Here is a 23,844-nt window from a genome sequence, read left to right on the forward strand (position 1 = left end):
TGGGAGCTCCGGTTTCCTAACACATTCCAGGTTAGGATTAGTCAATTGCGAATATGCTCTGTTGGGGCCAGAAGGAAGTCAATGCTTGCGGGCTGCTCCCAGCATGTTCTTGGGTTGCGCAGGTCATGGAGACAAAATGACGCATTTTGCTGCATGTTCAATGGTTTGGTGTACACGTAACAAATAAAACTAATATAATCTAATCTAATGTAAAAGGCAGTGGGGTTGGGAGAGAAAGATTTGAGTGTGGGTGAGCGAGAGAGAAAGAAAGAGAAAGGGAGAGAGAGAGGGCAATGAGAATGGAGGGAGGAAGGAAAGAGAGAAGGAAAAGAAAGTTTACAGGGTGCTACCCACCTCACAAACTGCCTTTTCTAAAAGACTCCTTCTGGAAAGCACTTTCGGGCTATTATGCCATCTTAAATGGTTCTTCCCCCAGAGAGTTCATCTGATCAAACACTATGATTACCGTTCCCACCTCCCCTCTGTCTATTACCTCAGTAATAGACCTCCTCTCTGTTGCACTGTGAACACTTTGAACCTTTTTGTCGTGATGTTTACTTTGTAAGTACATACTGGTATTTATGCAGATCTTATTTCATATTCATAGTTTAACCTATAACATTATTTTTATAGAAATCTTTATTCTCTATAATTGTTAAAGGTTTTGTCACATGTCACAACCTGACCCACTGAACACAGCAAATTCCTAATACATGTAAATGTACAGTATATGGTGGGTAAAGTTGTCCTTCGGGGGGGGGGAGGGAAGGAGAGGGGAGGGGAGAGAGAGGGGGAGAGAGGTGGAGGTGGGGAGAAAAGGGTAAAGAGGAGAGAGGGAGAGATAGAGAGAAAGGGAGACCCAAGGAAAATAGGGGCGTGAAAAGAGTGGAAGTGTGAGAAGGAGAAGGGAGAAATACAGTTTTGCTGGTATTCATGAGCTGGGTACACAAGTAAGTGAAAGTGGCAGTGCAGGTTGAGAAAACAATAAAGTATTCACAGTTCTGAGCATTATTTATAGAAGCACAGGGCATAAAAATAAGGAAATGACACAGCAATTTATGACACTGATCCGGCCTCAACTGGAATATTGTGTTCAATTCCAGTCACCCCATTATAGGAAGAATGTGAAGCTTTTAGACGGGGACCAGAAAAACTTGATGAGAATATTGCCTGGGATGACAGACTGTAGTTAAAAGGACAGATTAGTGAGGCTTGGACTGTTGTTTGTTTTGGAGATAACTGAAGGGAGAACTGAGAGAAATACATAAAATGATGATGGATCTGGACAGGGGATGTTCCCATTGACGATGAGGTCAAGATTAGAGGTCACTAGTAAGACATAAAAGGGGAAGGAAATGAATTAACTAGTTAACAAGAGGGAAAACTTTCTTACATATAATCTGGTCTGAATCTGAGGTAAGATGTTGGCAGATGTGATGGATACAGATGCCAACAAAAGCTGCAGAAGACTGCAAACCCAGCCAGCTCCATTGTGGCCACTAGCATCCCCAGCATCAAGGGGCATCTTCAAATGGTGATGCCTCAAAAAGGACAGCATCTGTCATTAAGGACCCCATCACACAGGACATGCCTTCTTCTCGATGTTATCATCAAGGAGAAGGTTCAGGAACCTAAAAACACAGTCAATATTTTAGGAAAAGCTTCTTCCTCACTGCCATCAGATTTCTATACAGACATTACACTAGCTCGCTATAGTTCTATAGTTGCACCATGGAGAGCATTCTGACAGGCTGCATCACTCTCTGGTATGGAGGGGCTACTACACAGGATCGAAAGAAGCTGCAGAAGGTTGTAAATCTAGTCAGCTCCATCTTGGGCACTAGCCTACAAAGTACCCAGGACATCTTTAGAGAGCAGTGTCTCAGAAAGGCAGCTCCCATTATCAAAGACCTCCAGCACCCAGGGCATGCCCTTTTCTCACTGTTACCATCAGGTAGGAGGTATAGAAGCCTGAAGGCACACACTCAGCGATTCAGGAACAGCTTCTTCCCCTCTGTCATCCAATTCCTAAATGGACATGGAAGCTTTGGATACTACCTCACTTATTTTAATATACAGTATTTCTGTTTTTGCACATTTTTTAATCTATTCAATATACGTAATTGATTTACTTGCTTATTTATTATGTTTTATTTTATTTATTAATATTATTATTATTTTCTCTCTGCTAGATTATGTGTTGCATTGAACTGCTGTTGCTAAGTTAATAAATTTCACGTCACATGCCGATGATAATAAACCTGATTCTGATTCTAACATAGACCACTAATACTGTTTGTTGCCAGGGAGGAATTGGATAAATGTATAGAACATAGAACAGTGTAGTACAGGAACATGGCTCACAGACTCTGAGCTAACCATGATGCCAAGTAGAACGAGACCTATCTGCCTGCACATGATCCATAACCTTCTATTCCCTGCTTGTTCAATGTGCCTACATCTTTAAAGTGCCATTGTTGTGTCTCCTTCACCATCATCCCTGGCAACGTGTTCCAGGCACACAGCACACTGTGCTAAATTCTACCCCTTTAAACTTTACCCCTCTTGCCTGAAAGTTATCCCCTCTTCTATTTAACATTTCTATCCTGGGAAAATGATTCACTGACATCCCGTTGCCGACTAACCATTGTGGATATGCAGTTCATTGGAGCAGGAGGGTAGCTTGGGGTGGGATATGGAACAAGCGAACTGCTCTTGCACAGAGCTGTTTGAGACACAATGGGCAAATGGTCTCATTTAGAAAATAGAACAGTACAGTCTTTGGCCTGTGATGTTGTGTGACGTTTTAATCTGTGGTAAGATTGATCTAACCTTTCCCTTCCACATAGCTCTCCAGTTCACTTTCATCCATGTACCTATCTAAGAGTCTCCTCAATGTCCTTTTGTATGTCTGCTTCGAGCTCCAATCCCAGAAGTGCATTCCATGCATCCACAACTCTCGTGCAAAAAAACCTACCTCTGACATTCCCACTAAATTTTCCTCCAATCACCTTAAAAGTACATATCTCCTCTTATATTAGCCATTACCTGTTACAGTATGTTTTGTACCTTCAAAATGTCTAACTTTGAGTTTACTTTACGCGAGGTGCATGTGTATCACATGGTAGTGTAATGACATACGCAATTCACATATTTATACATATAAACTGTAACGAACAGGGAGCGGGAAGCACCGGACAGACATTCTGTAATGATCAATAAACTTATTGTTTGGAATCAAATGACCTTGCCTGGTGTCTCAGGGCTGGGTGTGTCTGTACCCACACCACTCCTGCCCCAGCAGTCCTTCTCTGCCACCTGTCCCATACACCTCACCATTCCCAACATCTTTTGCTCCCGCCACATTTACAAACTCGCTCTCTGCTCCACGTTGACGAATATAGTACTGTGCAGAAGTCTTAGGCACCCTAGCTATATATACAGACGTTTGCACAGTACTGTAGATTACCACAGTAACGTACTGGTTAATGCAATACTATTACCACTCATGGCGTCAAGAGTTCAGAGTTCAATTCCGGCGCCGCCTGTAAGGAGTTTGCCACGTGAGTTTTTTCCAGATGTTCCGGTTTCCTCGCACAGACCAAGACGTACAAGTTAGTAGGTTAATTGGTCATTGTAAATTGTCCTGTCATTAGGCTAGTGTTAAATAGGTGAGTTCCTGGATGGCCTGTTCTGCACTGTATCTCCAAATAAATAAATACATTTCTCTGCTTTGTCGATTGAAGTGTTTGTCCTTACTGTTGGCCTTTTATCCCTTGCACAAATGTTCTGATGCAAAATGCCTCTGAGCTTCTATCCAGTGAATCCCTCTCATTAGAAAATGCTTGAGGCAAATACTCAGCCACTCACTCTCCTTGAATAATGAGATTAACACCATATCGTGGTTTTATATTTACTTCAGAGGCAGTCAGCTTGGCAGTATGTCAGCACCAATCAAGCATCAGTTTGCAAACCCCATAATGAATGCACTTATTTCACGGCATCATTTGGACACTTCTTTGCCCTTCCTCCAGGTATTAACCCAGGGGATATTGGGGTGCAGTCATGTTCCTAGTGGCTTTGCCAGAGTTCACCACAGTTCATAGGCGAAGGAGGATGTTGAAAGCTGGCTGCATATTCAACCAGTGAAGTTGCTCAGGCAATACATGGAGACCTGGGTCATTGATCTGGAGAGTTCAGTTCAAATTCCTCCAAGTCAGCTGGGAAGCTTAGACTTGGACAACTGAATAAATCACAGAATAATAGTTTGACACGGACTAGGTGCCTGCTCGGTCTATGTCCAAGGCCAACACCTCAACATATGTACAGCTAGGGTGCCTAAAACTTTTAAACAGTACTCTATTTGTCAAGATGGAGTGGGGTGCGAGTTCGTCAATCTGGAGGGAGAAAGGATGCCAGGACTGGTGAGGGTGGAGCTCTGTGGGAGGGTTGTGGGAGCGGTGACAGAGAAAGAGCACTTGGGGCAGGGGGTGGTTTGGATGCAGACACACCCAGCCCTGAAACATGAGGCAAGGTCATTTGACTGCAAACAACTGGTTTATTGATCATTGCATAATGTCTCTCTGGTGCTTCCCGCTCCCTCCTCTTTCCCTTCCTCTTCTCCCAACTATGATTTCCTTTTCCCTGCCTCCTTCCCACTCTCAGTCCACAATAGAGACTCATATCAGAATCAGGTTTATCATTACTCTCATATACAATACCTTGAAATTTTTTTTACGGCAGCAGCACTGCGCAATATGTAAAATTACTGTGCAAAAGTCTGAGGCACCTGAGCTATATATATGTGCCTAAAACTTTTGCACAGTATTGTATATAAGCTATCTTTTACATTTATACTTAATTTGTATTGTTTATTACTGTGTTCTTTATCTCATTATGTTTTTTTTTGAGCTGCATCAGACCCTGAGTAACAATTACTTCGTTCTCCTTTACAGCTGTGTACTGGAAATGGCATTAAACAATCTTGAAGCAATGTGATGCTGAGGTTTCATAAGGCACTGGTGAGGCCTCACCTTGAGTATTGTGAACAGCTTTGGGCATTGGAGAGGGTCCAGAGGAGTTTCACAAGGATGATTCCTGAAATGAAAGGGTTATCATATGAGGAACATTTGATGGCTCTGGGTCTGTACTCGCTGGAATTCAGATGGATGAGGTGAGATCTCATTGAAACCTTTCGAATGTTGAAAGGCCTAGACAGAGTAGATGAGGAAAAGATGTCTACTATGGTGGGAGAGTGTACGACAAGAGGGCACAGCCTCAGGATAGAGGGGAACCCTTTAAAACAGAGATGAGGAGCAATTTCTTTAGCCAAAGGGTGGTGAATTTGTGGAATTTGTTGTCACATGCAGCTGTGGAGGCCAGGTCCGTTGGGTGTATTTAAGGCAGAGATTGATAGGTTCTTGATTGGACATGGCATCAAAGGTTACGAGGAGAAGGCTGGGAACTAGGGTTGAGGAGGAGACAGAAAAAAAGGATCAGCCATGATTGAATGGTGGAGCAGACTCAATGGGCCATATGGCCTAATTCTGCTCCTATGTCTTATAGTCTTGTGGTCTTGAATCGGGAGGGCTATGTTCGTAAATGCAAGCAGGCGTTTTCCAAATGCAATCAGGTTGTGTGAGATGAGAGGTAAAGGTCATAGGTTAACAGTGCAATGTGCTCATTTTGCCTGGGCAAATCTTCAGTCTCTTGTAAGAATACTGAATGAACAGTATGACATGAACAATCAAGTGCATTGCTGAAATTTTTTTCTTAACAGGCTTTAACAGAACATAAAGACTGGTTGCAAAGTTATGAAAGAGTTTACTAACCGCAGGCAAGAATAGCAAATGTTTAATGGAAAACTTCCAACTGTACTTCACAGTTTTAATCATTCACGAGAGAATTTTTCCACCATGATTTTGAAAGCATTCTCTTGAAAGATGCAATAAGAACAAAATAATATATATATATATATATATATATATATATAGAGAGAGAGAGAGAGAGAGAGAGAGAGAGAGAGAGAGAGAGCGCGAGCGAGAGCGAGAGAGAGAGAGAGAGAGAGAGAGATGGGTGGGGGAGGTAGCCTCAGACTTTTTGCACAGTACTTTTTTTTCAAATGAACTGGAGAGTGTGTTTGTAAATCTGGCAAGAACAAAGGATGTTGGGAATGACAAGGGTGGAGTGCCATGGGAGGGGTATGGGAGAGTTAGCAGAGGTTGCGGGGGTGTGGGTGCAGAATACCCAGCCCTGAGAAACCAGACAAGGTAACTTGATTCCAAGCACTTGGTGTATTGATCATTACAGAATGCCTCTCTGGTGCTTCCTGCTCCCTCTCTTCTTCCTTCTCCCTTTTCCCAACTATGATTCCCCTCTCCCTGCCCCCTTCCCACTCTCAGTCCACAACAGAGACCCAGATCAGAATCAGGTTTATCATCACTCACAAATGTGGCAGCAGTACAGTGTAATACATAAAATTACTGCAAATGTCTTAGGCACTTTAGCTATATATAAAGGTGCAAAACTGTACACCTATAATATGCAGATGGGTAATAAAGATACAGGCAAACATAGGAAAGTTAAACTTCAAGAAAAATAACTATTCAGCACCCCAATCCAACAGCAGGCTGCTGAAGGTCACAAAGGGATGAGAGCTTTGAGAGCTGTTGTAATGATGGGTTGCTTTAACGTGCTTAAATAGGAGGGCTGAAACAGCTGATATGGAACTACGTGTTACTGGTTCATGGAACAACAGTGAGTGATGCCTTTGAAATGAGCTCGCGTAGACTGCCGACGAGGATTAATGGACACTCAATTCCCTGAGTAGTCAGGTAACTGAGAAGGAAGATACAGTGCAAAGTGCCAAAGAGCACTCCACTAAACTTCAATTTGTGCCGGAACGGAACTGAAAGGAGATTGAAGTATCCGTGGCACGTACACCGCCACAACTTGATAATAAGTAATTCAGCCTTGCCTCTTGATAAGCTTCTGATTGTCTCCCAGTTCATAACCTAGAAACTGTTCTCCGACTGATCTGTCAGCAAGGCTTTCCCTCTTGACTGCTATTTGGCCTCCTTGAATAAATGACTGAACCACCCACAACGCACATAAAGGCAGCCCGACAGTCCTCGGGTCCAAGGAGAAGCCTGTCAAGCTGAATGGGCTCCTCCATTTACACTGAACGTCTGACGAGGTTACATAGGAGCATCATGGCACCATTTAGCCCCTTGCACCTTGATTTGTTATCTAACACTGTCAAACACATTTCACTCCGAAGAGTCCTGGGATCTCTCATTTCTAGGAGAGTGCAAGTCCAAATCAAGTCGATAAACAAAGTGATCAATTTGGGCCAGTGGCAGTTTTAATTCTAAAATCTTCAAAAAAATCAGCAATATAGTGTGAGTTTTATATCTGTGTAAATAATCATTAGTCTATATTTAAATGCGTACCATTAAAAGTAACATCAACTGTGTTTAATCTACTTTATTAGCTCGAAGTATCACCTGCTTGGCAAAGAGGGCTGGATCCACCACTCAAGAAGTGAGTAGTGACAGCTAGATATCGCCACAGGGACCAGACGGAAATAAGCCAGTCTTCGAAGAGTTGTAGATGCAGTATAATCTTCCTATAGTGAAGGTACATGTAGATATTCAATTCAAAGATTCAAAGATTCAAAAAACTTTATTGTCATTCTAACCATACATCAGCTCTGCAGGGCAGAATGAGACCGTGTTCCTCAGGGGCACTGCAATCATAGCATAACAAAAACAACACTAAATAATAAACATAACAATAAATAGTAAAACACAACAGCCGCATGTCAGTTAAAATCAAGTTATAAGTGTCCAGTTCAAGTTAAGAGTGTCCAAAGCAGAGTCAGGTAGAGCAGCTATTTAGCAGTCTGACTGCCTGTGAGAGGAAGCTGTTTAGTAGCCTTGTGGTTTTAGTTTTGATGCTCCTGTACATCTATATTGGATAGGGCTTAAAATCTCCTTCTGAGTCTCAGGCTTTGCGGACAGTGAACCCAATACACGCACAACTTCTGCTCCAAGGAAAACAAGCCCAATTCATCCCATCGCACTCCATGACTGGAAAATTCCATCCCAGAATACAAATGCTCTTGTGCCTGGCATCAGGTTATGGACAGACTATCAGTGCATGATTATAAGCAATCTTATGTATTTACAGTACATTTATTTGTTCTTTTTATTACAGTGTTCTTTGTCTCATTCTGTGTGTGTGTTTTTTTGGTGCTGCATTGGATCTGGAGTAACAATTATTTTGTCCTATACTTTTTTAATCTTTCGAGAGAATGTTTTCAACATCATGGTGAAAATATTCTCTCTTGAAAGATTGAAAAATGTAAAGTACATTTTTAAGCTTTCCATTAAACATTGCTATTCTTGTCTGCGGTTAGTAAACTCCTTCAGAACTTTGCAACCACTCTTTATGCTCTGTTAAACCCTGTTAAGAAAGAAAATTCCAGCAATGCCCTGGTGTCTTTGAGCTGGGTGTGTCTGCACCCATACCAGCTCCCACTCCTGATGCTCCTTCTCCGCCGTCTGTTCACAGCACTCCATCCTCACCTCCCAACATCCTTTGCTCCAGCCAGATTGACAAACTCACTCTCCACCGCATGTTGACAAACACAGTATGGTGCAAAAGTCTTAGGCACCCTTTGCATAGGTTATAAGTGTCTATATGGAGCACCAGGGTTCCGATTTGTCAGGGTTGCTGGGGCAGTGTGGCTCGAAGTGCCTACTCCATGCTGTATTGTTAAATAAATAAAATAGGTAAATACTGGCTGTTACCAATGTAGATGTAATTGTTCAATGAGTTTTCCAGAGTACAGTTGCTTCTGTATTTTCCTGGCAACTTCTTAGTAGCAGATGCCACGCTATGAGAATTCTGCTTATTTTAGACCGCTTTTTCCTTTGTCTTTTTAAAAATTCTCTCAGCTTCTTTTTCTTGTTTATTTTCTGCTCTTGTAACATTTAATAAATTATTGTAAGCTATAAGTTTGGGACTCATTCTAAACTTCTGAAGAACCTTTGGATCACAGAAATATCAGGATCCAACACAGCATGGCTAAGCCCATTCTGCGATGGGCATGGCTGCACTGGTCAGCCACAGGCCTGGGGTCTTATGACTGCACTCTCACCTCAGAACATAATGTTTGAGCTGGGAAGTGCTGCCCTGTCAGAACTGCCATCATTCAGATATATAGGAGCAGTTCTGTGGATGCTGGAATTTCAGAGCAACACATACACATTGCTGGAGGAACTCTGCAGGTCAGGCAGCATCTGTGGAAATGAACCAAACACTCGATGCTTTGGGCCAAGACTTTTCTTCAGGACTGGAAAGGAAGGGGGAAAAGATACCAGAATAAGAAGGTGGGAGGAGAGGAAGGAGGACAAGCTAAAAGGGATATGATGTTAAATCCAAATCCCATCTACTCTCAGTTGGAAGCTGGAGGTCCTTCAGGAATATAAAGGTAAAATTAAGAATATAAAGATTAGCTTTACTTGTCACACGTACATCAAAGTATACAGTGAAATGTGTCCATTGCATCAATAGCCATCACAATTCGATAATGACCTCAGGGCAAGCGTCACCATGCCTCTGGCGCCAACATAGAATGCCCACAACTTACGAACTCTAATCTGTACACCTCTGGAACGTGGAGGGAAACCAGAGCACGTGTAGGAAACTGACATGCTTACAGGGAGAGTGTACAACAGCAGGAATTGAAACCTAGCGTTATGCTCACTGCTATGCTGCTGAGCTGAGTCAGACTCAGGTTTAATATCACTGGCATATGTCGTGAAATATGTTGTTTTGTGGCAGCAGTACTGTATATTGAAATACATAATAATTTTAAAAGACTATAAATTATGATGAAAAAACATACAGTATATATGAATTAAATTAAGTGAGTGTTACAAGAAGAGAGCAAAATAAAAACAAAACAGTGAGGTAGTGTTTATGGGTTCTTTGTCCATTCAGAAATCTGATGGTGGAGGGGAAGAAGCTGTTCCTAAAATGTTGTGTGTGTGTGTGTGTGTCTTCAGGCTCCTGTACCTCTTCCTTGATAACACCACAAGACCGGAAGACATGGGAGCAGAATTAGTCCATTCAGCCCATCGAGTCTGCTTCGCCATTCAATCATGGCTGATCCCCAATCCCACTCAACCTCATATACCTGCCTTCTATCCATACTCTTTGATGCCCTGACTGATCAGGAAACAATCAACTTCTGCCTAAAATATACACATAAACTTGGCCTCCACCGCAGTCTGTGGTAGAGCATTCCACAGATTTACTGCTCTCTGGCTAAAAAAAATCCTCCTTGCCTCTGTTCTAAAGGGTCACCTCAATTTTCAGTCTGTGCCCTCTAGTCCTGGATACTCCCACCACAGGAAACATCCTCTCCATATCCACCCTATCTAGTCCTTTCAACGTTCAGTAGGTTTCAATGAGATCTCCCCGCATTCTTCTAAGTTCCAGTGAGTACAGGCCCAAAGCTGCCAAACACTCCTCATATGTTAACCCCTTCATTCCTGAAATCATCGTCTTGAACCTCCACTAGACTATCTGCAATGACTACACATCCTTTCTGAGGTATGGGGCCCAAAATTGTTGACAATACTCCAAGTGCAGCCTGACTATAAAGCCTCAGCATTATCTCTTTGCTTTTATATTCTATTCCCCCTGAAATAAAGGCCAACATTATACTTGCCTTCTTTACCACAGGCTCAAACTGCAAATTAACCTTCTGGGCGTCTTGCACGTGGACTCCTCAGTCCCTCTGCACCTCTGATGTTTGAATCTTCTCTCCATTTAGATAATAGTCCGACTATTGTTCCTTTAACCAAAATACATTATCATACATTTCCCAACACTGTATTCCACCTGCCACTATTTTGCTCTTTCTTCCAATTTGTCTAAGTCCTGGTAGCAATGAGAGCAGGGCATGTATTGAGTGATGGGCGGGGGGGGGGGGGTGGTCCTTAATGATGGATGCCCCTTTTTGGGGAAATCACCTTTTAAGTCCCACATTTTCAGTATCTGACACCTACATACTGAAAATTGAATTCAGAAAAGGCAGCCGGAACTGAACTCCTGATTGTGATCAATGGTGCTATAATGTGATACGCTGTCCGCTACACTTCCATGAATATTTTGATACCTTAGAGTCATAGAAAAGTATGACGCAAAAATGGGCCTTTCAGCCCATCTGATTCATGCTCAGCCATTTAAAGTGCATCAGGATCAGAAGTTTAAGTGTTGTGGGTTAGTCATGAGGGCGAGATCGGTCAGTGCGATCGAGCTGTCAAGTTGAGAAGGAGCTGACTAACAATCTCTCACCTTCAACTTTGCCTTTCCACAAAATGCAAGTGCTGTACATGCTGGGGGTGGGGGTGTGGGAGGGGGGAGGAAATGAGTGAGGACAAATTGTCCCAATTCAATTCAAATTTTATAAAACAAGGAAAAATGCAATATTCATTTAGTGGAGACAGAAAAGTAGCTAAAACTGCAGCAAATATTAGCAAATGCTTTTGTTCCATCTCTGATAACTCAGCTTAGAAACAGAGTGACGTCAAGAACCTTAATGGTCTCAAACCAAAGGAAGTTTCAAAGGAAAAATCACTGAGTCTGTTTTTTTCTTAGTTCACAGAATAATCCACTTACCACTTGATTATAATTAAATTTTACATAATAGGTTTTCAGGGAAAAAGTATGATTTACACAGGCGCAATTAATCTTCAATATAATGTTCAAAGGGAGGGGATTTATTTGGTGATTGATGCAAACTGCAGCTTATTTGAGCATAAACCAACTGAAGAACATCAAACGAAGTTGATATTTGACAGAAAATTGCACTGAAAAGAAATATAATTTCTAATGCTGTTGCTTTGCTCTACTGCACAGGGCTCAATTCATCCTCCACTACTGCTTCCTATCCCTGCAACAAAATCACTCCAAATTCCACACCAGTGACCCCGACAACATCTAAACTCAATTAGGCACGCTGCCATGCAATTGGGTTCAAAGGTCATCGGCACATGTCCCACTCCAAAGATCGAAGCACAAAACTGAGCAAGGGTGCTCCCAATTCAATAAATGGCGAGTGTTGTACTGCTAGCGGAGCTAATTTAATGTGAGTTTTTAGTTCAGATTTCTGTTTACCTTTCATGGTATAAGTAAAGGGTCCCACAGCTTTGATGTCCACGCCAGTGTTACCATCCCGTGACATGAGATATGAAATTGAAAAGGGCACTGTTTTAAGAAGAAAGTTGAAGTGAACTGTGGAGAGGAGCTGGTAAGGTTTTTTTCCACCAAGGAAGTTATTGACAGTTGGAATATGGCTGGTATGGTACGACAGCAGTTTACATAGAAACATAGAAAATAGCTGCAGGAGTAGGCCATTCGGCCCTTCGAGCCTGCATCACCATTTATTATGATCATGGCTGATCATCCAACTCAGAACCCCGCCCCAGCCTTCCCTCCATACCCACTGATCCCCGTAGACACAAGGGCCATATCTAACTCCCTCTTAAATATAGCCAATGAACTGGCCTCAACTGTTTCCTGTGGCAGAGAATCCCACAGATTCACCACTCTCTGTGTGAAGAAGTTTTTCCGAATCTCGGTCCTAAAAGGCTTCCCCTCTATCCTCAAACTGTGGCCCCTCGTTCTGGACTTCCCCAACATCGGGAACAATCTTCCTGCATCTAACCTGTCCAATCCCTTTAGGATCTTATACGTTTCAATCAGATCCCCCCTCAATCTTCTAAATTCCAACAAGTACAAGCCCAGTTCATCCATTCTTTCTTCATATGAAAGTCCTGCCATCCCAGGAATCAATTTGGTGAACCTTCTTTGTACTCCCTCCATGGCAAGGATGTCTTTCCTCAGATTAGGGGACCAAAACTGCACACAATACTCCAGGTGTGGTCTCACCAAGGCCTTGTACAACTGCAGTAGTACCTCCTTGCTCCTGTACTCGAATCCTCTCGCTATAAATGCCAGCATACCATTCGCCTTTTTCACCGCCTGCTGTACCTGCATGCCCACTTTCAATGACTGGTGTATAATGACACCCAGGTCTCGTTGCACCTCCCCTTTTCCTAATCGGCCACTATTCAGATAATAATCTGTTTTCCTATTTTTGCCACCAAAGTGGATAACTTCACATTTATCCACATTAAATTGCATCTGCCATGAATTTGCCCACTCACTCAACCTATCCAAGTCACCCTGCATCCTCTTAGCATCCTCCTCACAGCTAACACTGCCACCCAGCTTCGTGTCATCCGCAAACTTGGAGATGTTGCATTTAATTCCCTCATCCAAGTCATTAATATATATTGTAAACAACTGGGGTCCCAGCACTGAGCCTTGCGGTGTCCCACTAGTCACCGCCTGCCATTCTGAAAAGGTCCGTTTATTCCCACTCTTTGCTTCCTGTCTGCTAACCAACTCTCCACCCACACCAATACCTTACCCCCAATACCGTGTGCTTTAAGTTTGCACACTAATCTCCTGTGTGGGACCTTGTCAAAAGCCTTCTGAAAATCCAAATATACCACATCCACTGGTTCTCCCCTATCCACTCTACTAGTTACATCCTCAAAAAATTCTATGAGATTCGTCAGACATGATTTTCCTTTCACAAATCCATGCTGACTTTGTCCGATCATTTCACCGCTTTCCAAATGTGCTGTTATCACATCCTTGATAACTGACTCCAGCAGTTTCCCCACCACTGACGTTAGGCTAACCGGTCTATAATTCCCCGGTTTCTCTCTCCCTCCTTTTTTAAAAAGTGGGGTTACATTAGCCACCCTCCAATCCTCAGGAACTAGTCCAGGATCTAACGAGTTTTGAAAAATTATCACTAATGCATCCACTATTTCTTGGGCTACTTCCTTAAGCACTCTGGGATGCAGACCATCTGGCCCTGGGGACTTATCTGCCTTCAATCCCTTCAATTTACCTAACACCACTTCCCTACTAACATGTATTTCGCTCAGTTCCTCCATCTCACTGGACCTTCTGTCCCCTACTATTTCTGGAAGATTATTTATGTCCTCCTTAGTGAAGACAGAGCCAAAGTAATTATTCAATTGGTCTGCCATGTCCTTGCTCCCCATAATCAATTCACCTGTTTCTGTCTGCAGGGGACCTACATTTGTCTTTACCAGTCTTTTCCTTTTTACATATCTATAAAAGCTTTTACAGTCTGTTTTTATGTTCCCTGCCAGTTTTCTCTCATAATCTTTTTTCCCCTTCCTAATTAAGCCCTTTGTCCTCCTCTGCTGAACTCTGAATTTCTCCCAGTCCTCAGGTGAGCCACTTTCTCTGGCTAATTTGTATGCTTCTTCTTTGGAATTGATACTATCCCTAATTTCTCTTGTCAGCCACGGGTGCACTACCTTCCTTGATTTATTCTTTTGTCAAACTGGGATGAACAATTGTTGTAGTTCATCCATGCAACCTTTAAATGCTTGCCATTGCATATCCACCGTCAATCCTTTAAGTGTCATTTGCCAGTCTATCTTAGCTAATTCACGTCTCATACCTTCAAAGTTACCCTTCTTTAAGTTCAGAACCTTTGTTTCTGAATTAAGTTTGTGCAATCAAATAAAGATATTTTTTATCTTCAGAGCAGATCACAGTAAAAGTCGAATTGATTATCATATACAGGAGTCTTTGTCATATTGCCACATCATCAAATGCAGAAGCTATTCATCTTTCAAACTAGTTATATATTTTTGTAACTTACATTAATTTTATGCTTTTTCACTCTACTGCTGCTGCAAAGTAACAAATTTTGTGATGTATTTCAAAGATACACCTGATTTAGATTCAGAATCTGTGTTGTTTGGCTGCATTTATGGGTACTTATGTGTGGTTGAATGACAATTAAAGTTGAACATGAACTTTGTTCTAGTGTAGGTAAATGACATTAGCGCCAGAAGGTCAGTGTGGGAGAGAATGGTCAGAAGGCCTGCTCTGTGTTGTACTCTTTATAACTCAAAGGAAGCTGTGTCCAACCACATGACTAAAAGGTTTATCCAGTAATTTATTCCAAGACCATTTGCAGGCACAGACCCTTAGTGAATTGGCCGCATTTCCATGATAGTTATGCGCTATTGTATGTGAAAAATGAAGAATGACTTAAGTTTGCAAAATCGTTCCTTCCTCACTCAAAAATATTGTCAAAGTTACCCAAAAAACTTCAATGCAAAGAGGGGGTGTGAGCCACTCGGAATGCTGGCACGGAGCTAGAAAATAAATCTCCCCTGAGTGCAGCTTTCACAAGACTCCGGGATGTCAAACCACAGACTTTCCCACAAGTGGTGTAATTATTAGTAGTATTTCTAAGAATCTCTGAGAAACTAGGATGCCCTGCTGTTTTTGAAGACTATTGCATTTACCTGGATGAAGGAAATGTAATACTCTCAACAGAGATAAGTGGAGTCCACATGATACACATGCAAGTTTAATTCCCTCTAACAGGAGCTAAAGTCTCGATTAAAAAGCTCTAAGTGGCAAACTGAGGTCCTTGACTGACAGTTCTAATTGTTTCTATTTATTCAGAAGTTTATAGGGTCAAGTCATCCACAATCCAGGACGGAAGCATATTAATTCCAAATGAGCCTCCAGCACTGTACTGAAGGAAGTGTCACCCTTCAGATGACGTGCTAATATACTGACCCTTGTCCATCTGCTCTGAATTATAATGCTGCTGCATGTAGCAAGACCAAGACAACATGAGGCAGTATGTAGAAGCTAACAGATATATGATGAATGTGCCAAGTAATTGCCATCTCTAACAGCAGAAGAAATCTAACTACTGAGTCTTGATTTCTATTGGTGTCTACCTTGGGCCCGTCATGTTGGTGCAGTCACAAAGGAAGGCATGCCAGCAGTTTTACTACATCAGAAGATTGAGAAGAATTAGTATATCACCAAAAATTCAAGCAAATTTCCACATTCTAACTGATTGTAACACCTCCTGGTACTGAGGCACCAATGCACAGGATCATAAGAAGCTTCTGCCAACTCCATCACGGCCACAAGCCTGCCAGCCATCGAGGACACCTTCCAAAGGTGCCCCAGGAAGGCAGCATCCAATATGAAAGACCCTCACCACCCGAGGTATGCCCTCTTCTCATTAATACCATCAGGGAGGAGGTTCAGGAACCTGAAGACCTACACTCAACTTTTTAAGAACAGCTTCTTCTCCACCACCATCGGATATCTGAACAGTCCACGAACCCATGAACACTACCTTGCTATTACTCTTTTGCACTATAATTTATATTTTATCGTGATGCCTGCCACAAAATAACAAATTTTACGACCTATGACAGTGATAATCAATCTGATTCTGATTCAACTGTTGCACAATCTATGGACTTACTTTCAAGGACAATTCATCTCACGTTTCAGATATTTTTTCTTTATTTATAATGATTTGTCTTTGCACTGCTTGTTGGCTTTTGCACTTTGGTTGTTAGTATGACCTGATAGGTGTGGTGTGGTCTTTCATTGATTCTATTGTATTTCTTGGATTTACTGTGTATGCCTGCAAGAAACTGAGTCTCAGGGTTATAGATGGTGACATATATGTACTTTGATGATTTTAAAATGTGTTATAGATATATGTATATATAAAATTAAATAATTAGTGCAATAAGGGAGCAAAATAAAGGAGAAAAAAATTGAACACAGGTCACCTGTACTGTAAAGCGTTGGGCTAACCACTACGCTACCTACCATAATGCCCCATGGCATGACTAATGATGAGGAGTGCAGATCAGTGTGGTAAATTACAGAACAGTCTCAAGGGGTTAGATGGTCTAACCTCAGTGGCAGGGCCTCAGGAAGCGGGGTCAATAAGATGTCAAAATCAATGTCAAAGTAAATTTATTATCAAATTATGTATATGTTACCTAGGAATTCATTTGCTTGCAGACGCATTTACAGGAAAAATAAAGAAATACAATAGAATATATGAAAATTTATACTTAAGAAAGACTGACAAAACAATGTGCAAAAGAAGACAGTTTCTTTGCAAGTAATGCTTAACACTGAGATGATGAGTTCGTAGAGTTTGTGACAGTGAGTCTGTTGGTTGTGCAATCAGTTCAGTGTCGAGGTGAGTGAAGTTATCTACCCTGGTTCAGGAGGTTGTAGGGTAACAACTGCTCCTGAATCTAATAGTGTGGGACCTAAGGCTGCTTTACCTCCTGGCCAGTGGTTGTAGCAAGAAAAGAGCATGACCTGAATAACAGGGTCCTTGATGACAGATGCTGCTTTCTTGAGACAGCGCTCCTTGTAATTATGATGTGTGTTATAACATCTCTCTCCCACACAATAACACTTCTAACTAGAATTAGTATTTTTTCCTTATTTAATCTTGGATTGTTCCTCAATAATATTCTGTGTAATAATGAAGTTGTCACACAAATGATTTATTTTAAACCTTCAAAGGTCTCATTATCAAAGCATGATCTCCAGGGCAGAATGGGGCAACTCCAGTGATGGTGGCCTGACAATTAGTGCCACGTACACAATGGAGTGTCTTCAAATGACAACAAGTACCATTCCCTTCAGTGGCTGATTTATACTTACAATCAGTGAACAGCCACAGTGAAATGCTGAAAAAGCTGAGGCATCTAATGCCCCTATGCTCTCTCTCTCTCCCCTCTCCCTCCCTCCCCCTCTTTCTTCTCTCTTCTCTCTCTCCCTCGCCCTCCCCTCCCCCTCCCCTCTCTCCCCCACTTCTCTTTCCTTTCCCTCCTTCCCTCACTCTCCCTCTCTCTCCATCTCCCCCACTCTCTCTTTCTCTCACACACACATAGGCATTCAGTTACTCACACACACACACACACACACACACACACACACACACACACACGCAGATATGAACATGAAACAGATGTACACTTTTGGACTCACTCAGACACACGCAAACAAACACACAGATGCACATGCAAATACACTCAATGCAGATCGACGTTTACAGAGACATGGACACATTATTAATCTATAATACTCAGTGACTGCAAACAGTAAGGTTAGGGTGTGGAACTATTAACTAGTTACACTGCATAACAGCAATTACTGAAATTATATCCAGATCATTAAATAGAAAACTAATTAAGAAGAACCACACTATAATTTATATGCATCAGCAAAGATGTGGATTGAGAAAGCTGGGCAAAATATCAATATTCAGAGGCAAATCCTGGCAGGCATCACAACAGACTAGGAAGGAAATTTTGTTCTGATAGTGATTAGATAAGATTGAAAATGGCTTTTTAAATTCAGTGCATTGCAGGGACAGCACAACATAAAAGTGAATTATCGGCCCACACAAAATGCTGGAGGATCTATCTCATCAGGTCAGGAAGCATCTATGGAAAGGAATAAACATGTTGACATTTTGGACCGAGGCTCTTCATCGCAACCTGAAACCTTGGAACCGAGGGATTTTGAACATTGCTACACAAATGCAGGTTCTGTTTTTTACCCCTGACATCTGGGAAAGAAACTCAGACCTTGAAACTCTCAGTGTAGCACCAAGCATATTCTATAGCCTTCGATCGCCAGCTAACAAGGGTTATTTTGTGTAACACTGTCATAACTTGTAGAGCCTCTGCTCCACACCAGTAGAAATCTGGGTTGAATCCAGACCGCCAATGTTGCATGTGCAGAGATTGCACGTTCTGCCCCGTGACTGTGTGAGCTTCAGCCAGGTGATCCAGCTTTCTCCAAAATCCCAAAAAAGTGTTGGTTGGTATGTTAATTGGCAATTCTAAATTAGCTTTTGTACAATCTAGCTGGAGTTTGAAGTTCAAAGTAAATTTATCATCGAAGTACTTATATGTCACCATATACTGTACAACCCTGAAATTCATTCTTTTGTAGGTATTCACAGTAAACACAAAGAAACACAATAGAATCAATTAAAAAACTGCACACAACAAAGACTATAATGACAATATACAAAAGATAACAAATTGTGCAATTACAAAAAGGAAATAATAAGAAGAAGAACAAGAAGCAACTATTGAAAACATGAGTTGCAGAGTCTTTGACAGTGAGTTCATAGGTTGTGTAATCTGTTTAGAGTTGAGATGAGTGAAGATATCCACTCTGGTTCAGCAGCCTGATGCTTGAAGTGTTCCTGTTCCTGAACCTGGTAGTGTTGGTCCCAGGGCATCTGTACTTCCTTTCTGATAGTGGCAGTGAGAAGATGGAGATGTTAATGAGAATTTGAGGAGAATAAAAAACTCAGATTAATGTGAATGGGTTGAATGGCCTGTTTCCAAGCTGTCTGTCTCTATAACCTTAGCAAGTCCTTTTTCTGCATACGTCCCAGCAGACGGTATATATCAAGCTGCCAAGCAGTGTAATATTACTGGGCTCTTTGCGTCTGGACAGAGAGAGGTATACTGGCCCATGCCTGCTTAACATTGGCCATCGGTGTAGACAGTGGTTATTGATGTGAGGGAAGGGTTGTGGAAAGCTTCTATGGCTCAGCACCTTCAATAACCCCACTCCTGCAGTAAAGCTAAAGAGCAGTCCCATAGCTTAAGATGTCCTGGGAAATCTGAACACTCCAAGACATGTTGTAACATGTAGAAAGGATTTTCATTCCACCAGAACACTTAGATTTGGGAATTAATTTGTTCATGTAATAACAGAGACTTTCATAAATGAATTTTTACCTACTGCACTAGTAATTTAATTTTTGCTTTTGTAAAAAAAACCTGGATAGCAACAGTGTGTTCAGTCTTTTATTAATCTATGCACTGTGAATCTCTTAATTCTACTTCAGTCTGTATTTCCCTGCAATTATGTTAATTACAATTATTCCCGTTCCAACATGTCAGTCCATGGCCTCCTCGTATGCCAAAATGAGCCCGCTTCAGGGTGGAGAGGTAACGCCTGATATTTGCCTGGGTAGCCTCCAACCTGATGGCATGTACTGTATATCGATTTCTTTTTCCAAGTAAAAAAAATTCCCTCCCCTTCCCTTCTTCTTCTATTCCCCAATCTGGCCTCTTACCACTTCTCACCCGACTATCACCTCCCCCGGATTCCCTCCTCCTTCCCTTTCACCGATGGTCCACTCTCTGCTGTCCTGTCAGATTCCCTCCTCTCCAGCCTTTTATCCTTCCTACACACCTGGCTTCGCTTATCTCCTACCCCTTCCCCCCACCTTTTTAGTTTGGCATCTTCTCCCTTCCCTTCCAGTCCTGAAGAAGGATCTTTGCCCAAAACACCGACATAGGTGCTGCCCGACCTGCTGAGTTCCTCCAGCAATTTGTTTATGATATTGATATGCTATTTGTGTGGTGCAATACTTTTAATTTTACATAACTCGGGTTTGTCTGTCTTGCAATTTATAGAGCCGTTGCTGCAAAAAGAATAACAAACACAAAAATGCTGGAGAAATTCAGCAGCTCAGGTGGCACCTATTGCAGCATCGGTCCTGATGAGGTGTCTTGGCCCAAAATGTCGACTTCTTTTTTTTATTCCTTTGTATAAATTTCTGCTCTCCTGACCTGCTGAGTTCCTCCAGCATTTTGTGTATGTTGCTCTGGATTTCCAGTATCTGCAGAATTTCTTGCATTTAATACAGTACTCTGCAAAAGTCTTAAGCACATATATACAGCTATGATGACTAAGACTTTGGCAGAGTACTGGGTGCTTGTCGAGGTGGAGCGGAGAGAGAGCTTATAAATCTGGTGGGAGCAGAACATGTTTGGAACGGTTCAGCTGGAGCGCCGCTGGTGGGGACTGGGACAGGTGGCAGAGAAAGAGTGCCAGGCTCGGGATGAGGTGCGGGGGGTTGGTGATGGTGGGTGGCACAGGCACAGACCCACCCAGCTCTGAGACACCAGGCAAGTTCATTTGATTCCAAGCAATTGGATTATTGGTCATTACAGAATCTCTCTCTGGTGCTTCCCACTCCCTCCCCTCTCCCTTCTTCTTTTCCCAATCATGATTCCCCTCTCCTTGCCCCCTTCCCACTCTCAGTCCACAATGGAGGCCCATATCAGAATCAGATTAATCATCACTCACATGTGTCATGAAATTTGTTTTTTTTTGTGGCAGCAGTACAGTGCAATACATAAAATTACTACAGTACTGTGCAAAATTCCTAGGCACCCTGGCCATACATATGTGCCTAAGACTTTTGGACAGTACTGTAAATGTAGTGATTTTTTTTTGTTTTTCAGCAGCACTGCACTGCAATACATAGAAAATATGACTATAGGTTACAATAAGAAATTTAAAATTAAATAAATAATGAAAAAATAAAGCAAAACAGTGAGTTAGTGTTCATCAGTTCATTGTCCATTCAGAAATCTGATGGCAGCAGGGAAGAAGCTGTTCCTAAATTGCTGAGTGTGTGTCTTCATGCTCCCATACCTCCTCTCTGATGGTGGAGGTCGTCACAAAAGATAATGAGGATCTCACTAGAGACGACGGATGCTGGACTCTGGAGCAAGAATCAAAATGCTGGATGAACTCAGCAGATCAGGCAGCATCTGTGGAGGGAGATGAACCGTAGACATTTCAGGTTGAGGCCCTTCATGATACGATTTTCAGGCTACATATAATGACAATGTTAAAGATGTCCAGGATAGAAGGGTTCCCTAAGGTTGTCATAGCCGGAGGTGGTAATGAGATCAAACTCCCACCGCCTATGAAATGCTCCCAATGGTGTGCTCCTCAAATAGCCTCTGACACCAAGTCCAGATCCTGACCTTCATGTGTGACTTAGCTACCATGCATGGCAGAACCGTTTCTACTGACAGGAGGATGGGAAAACGCAAACACAAGGAAATCTGCAAGTGCTGGAATTTCAAGCAACACACATAAAAGCAGGCCAGGCAGCAGCTCTAGGAAGAGGTACAGTCATCGTTTCGGGCCGAGACCCTTCGTCAGGACTAACTGAAAGAAGAGCTAGTAATTCTCTTACTAGCTAGAGATGCTGCCTGGCCTGTTGTGTTCACCAGCAACTTTCATGTGTGTTGGAGGAAGGGAAATGGTGGGTTACTGGTGCCTAAAACCAGTCGCTTTGGGCAGAAGATGTTTGTCAGCCATGGCTGGCAGCTCATCTAGGAGAAGGAAAACTCCGATCTGAAACACCTGCTGCCTCACAGCTATACCCACACAAGGGGAATGCTGTGGGAGTAAACCCAAAGGGAAAAATCCAGAGCTGGAGTTCCTAAGGCAGTCCGATGTTGAGTTCAACACTGACCGGAAACTCCTGCGATGCTGCTGATACCAAACCTTTGGGTTTATCAGATGCATGGCCGGGGGGAGCTTGCTACAAGAGTAACAGCTTGCTCTCCGTATTGTACTGTACAATCTTGCATATTTAGATAGCTAGGACACAACATCCATGGTCGACCGTGACCAACGGAGACCCATGATAGAGAGGAATCAATCCACACTTGCTAACCTTTCTGCTGTGGGTGAAAATGCTTGATGATTTTATACAGGTTGTCTGTGTAACCATCCCCCACTCACAACATTTTTTACAAGGATCAGCCTTGCTATAATTGGGAGCTGTTGAATAGGAGCTTCAGTCTTTAAACAGACCACATTTACTGAGCAAATTGACTCTCTCAACAATGATTTAGCTCATTTGCCGTGCGTCATACAAATCCAACTCGCTTGCTAACTCCCTGCTGCAAATAAACGTGCCATTTTGTTAACCATGCACCTTCACATTCTCATTATGGTTATTACGTAGCAACATCATTCCCCCGTTTACTCCAATGGGTTGTCTGGTTAATTATGGGGAAAAAATCAACTTCAATCACATTTACTCTATGTTTAACACTTAATGATGCAACTTTTTTCAATCAAAATAAAATTTATTCATAATTTTAAAAAAAACAATTATTTACAAAATTGCAAACAACAGGAATTCTGCAGATGCTGGAAATTCAAGCAACACACATCAAAGTTGCTGGTGAACGCAGCAGGCCAGGCAGCATCTGTAGGAAGAGGTGCAGTCGACGTTTCAGGCCGAGACCCTTCGTCAGGACTAACTGAAGGAAGAGTGAGTAAGAGATTTGAAAGTTGGAGGGGGAGGGGGAGATCTAAATGATAGGAGAAGACAGGAGGGGGAGGGATGGAGCCAAGAGCTGGACAGGTGATTGGCAAAAGGGGATACGAGAGGATCATGGGACAAGAGGTCCGGGAAGAAAGACAAGGGCGGGGGGGAAACCCAGAGGATGGGCAAGGGGTATATTCAGAGGGGCAGAGGGAGAAAAAGGAGAGTGAGAGAAAGAATGTGTGTATAAAAATAAGTAACAGATGGGGTATGAGGGAGAGGTGGGGCGTTAGCGGAAGTTAGAGAAGTCGGTGTTCATGCCATCAGGTTGGAGGCTAGCCAGACAGAATATAAGGTGTCGTTCCTCCAACCTGAGTGTGGCTTCATCTTTACAGTAGAGGAGGCCGTGGATAGACATGTCAGAATGGGAATGGGATGTGGAATTAAAATGTGTGGCCACTGGGAGATCCTGCTTTCTCTGGCGGACAGAGCGTAGGTGTTCAGCAAAGCAGTCTCGCAGTCTGCGTCGGGTCTCGCCAATATATAAAAGGCCACATCGGGAGCACTGGACGCAGTAAATTCTTTAGCCATGATAAAATGGCAGGGCAGACTCAATGGGCCAAATGGCTTAAATCTGCTCCTATATCTTATGGTTTTATGCTTTTAAGAATATACCACTGAATGCTTTTTCATACTTTACACTGATAGAGAATGCTTTCAGTACTGTTCCATAGCATTCATAT

General features: G+C 42.4%; 1 protein-coding gene across 6 annotated transcripts in view; it reads right to left on the reverse strand.

The window, feature by feature from the left end:
* LOC140200617 (protocadherin-1-like) overlaps nt 1-23,844 on the reverse strand; it is a 514,369-nt gene that overhangs the window by 234,019 nt on the left and 256,506 nt on the right. The window contains exon 3 of one of the 6 annotated variants that reach the window (XM_072264184.1): nt 21,391-21,581. The exons of the other annotated variants lie outside the window; for them this stretch is intronic. Within the exon in view, the coding sequence (XP_072120285.1) occupies nt 21,510-21,581 (72 nt within the window). The 3' untranslated portion in view covers nt 21,391-21,509. Of the gene's footprint in view, nt 1-21,390; nt 21,582-23,844 lie in introns of those variants that run through there. 6 annotated transcript variants of the gene reach the window in all.

This window comes from Mobula birostris, chromosome 7 (genome assembly GCF_030028105.1).
Source record: "Mobula birostris isolate sMobBir1 chromosome 7, sMobBir1.hap1, whole genome shotgun sequence".
Taxonomy (NCBI): Eukaryota; Metazoa; Chordata; class Chondrichthyes; order Myliobatiformes; family Myliobatidae; genus Mobula; species Mobula birostris.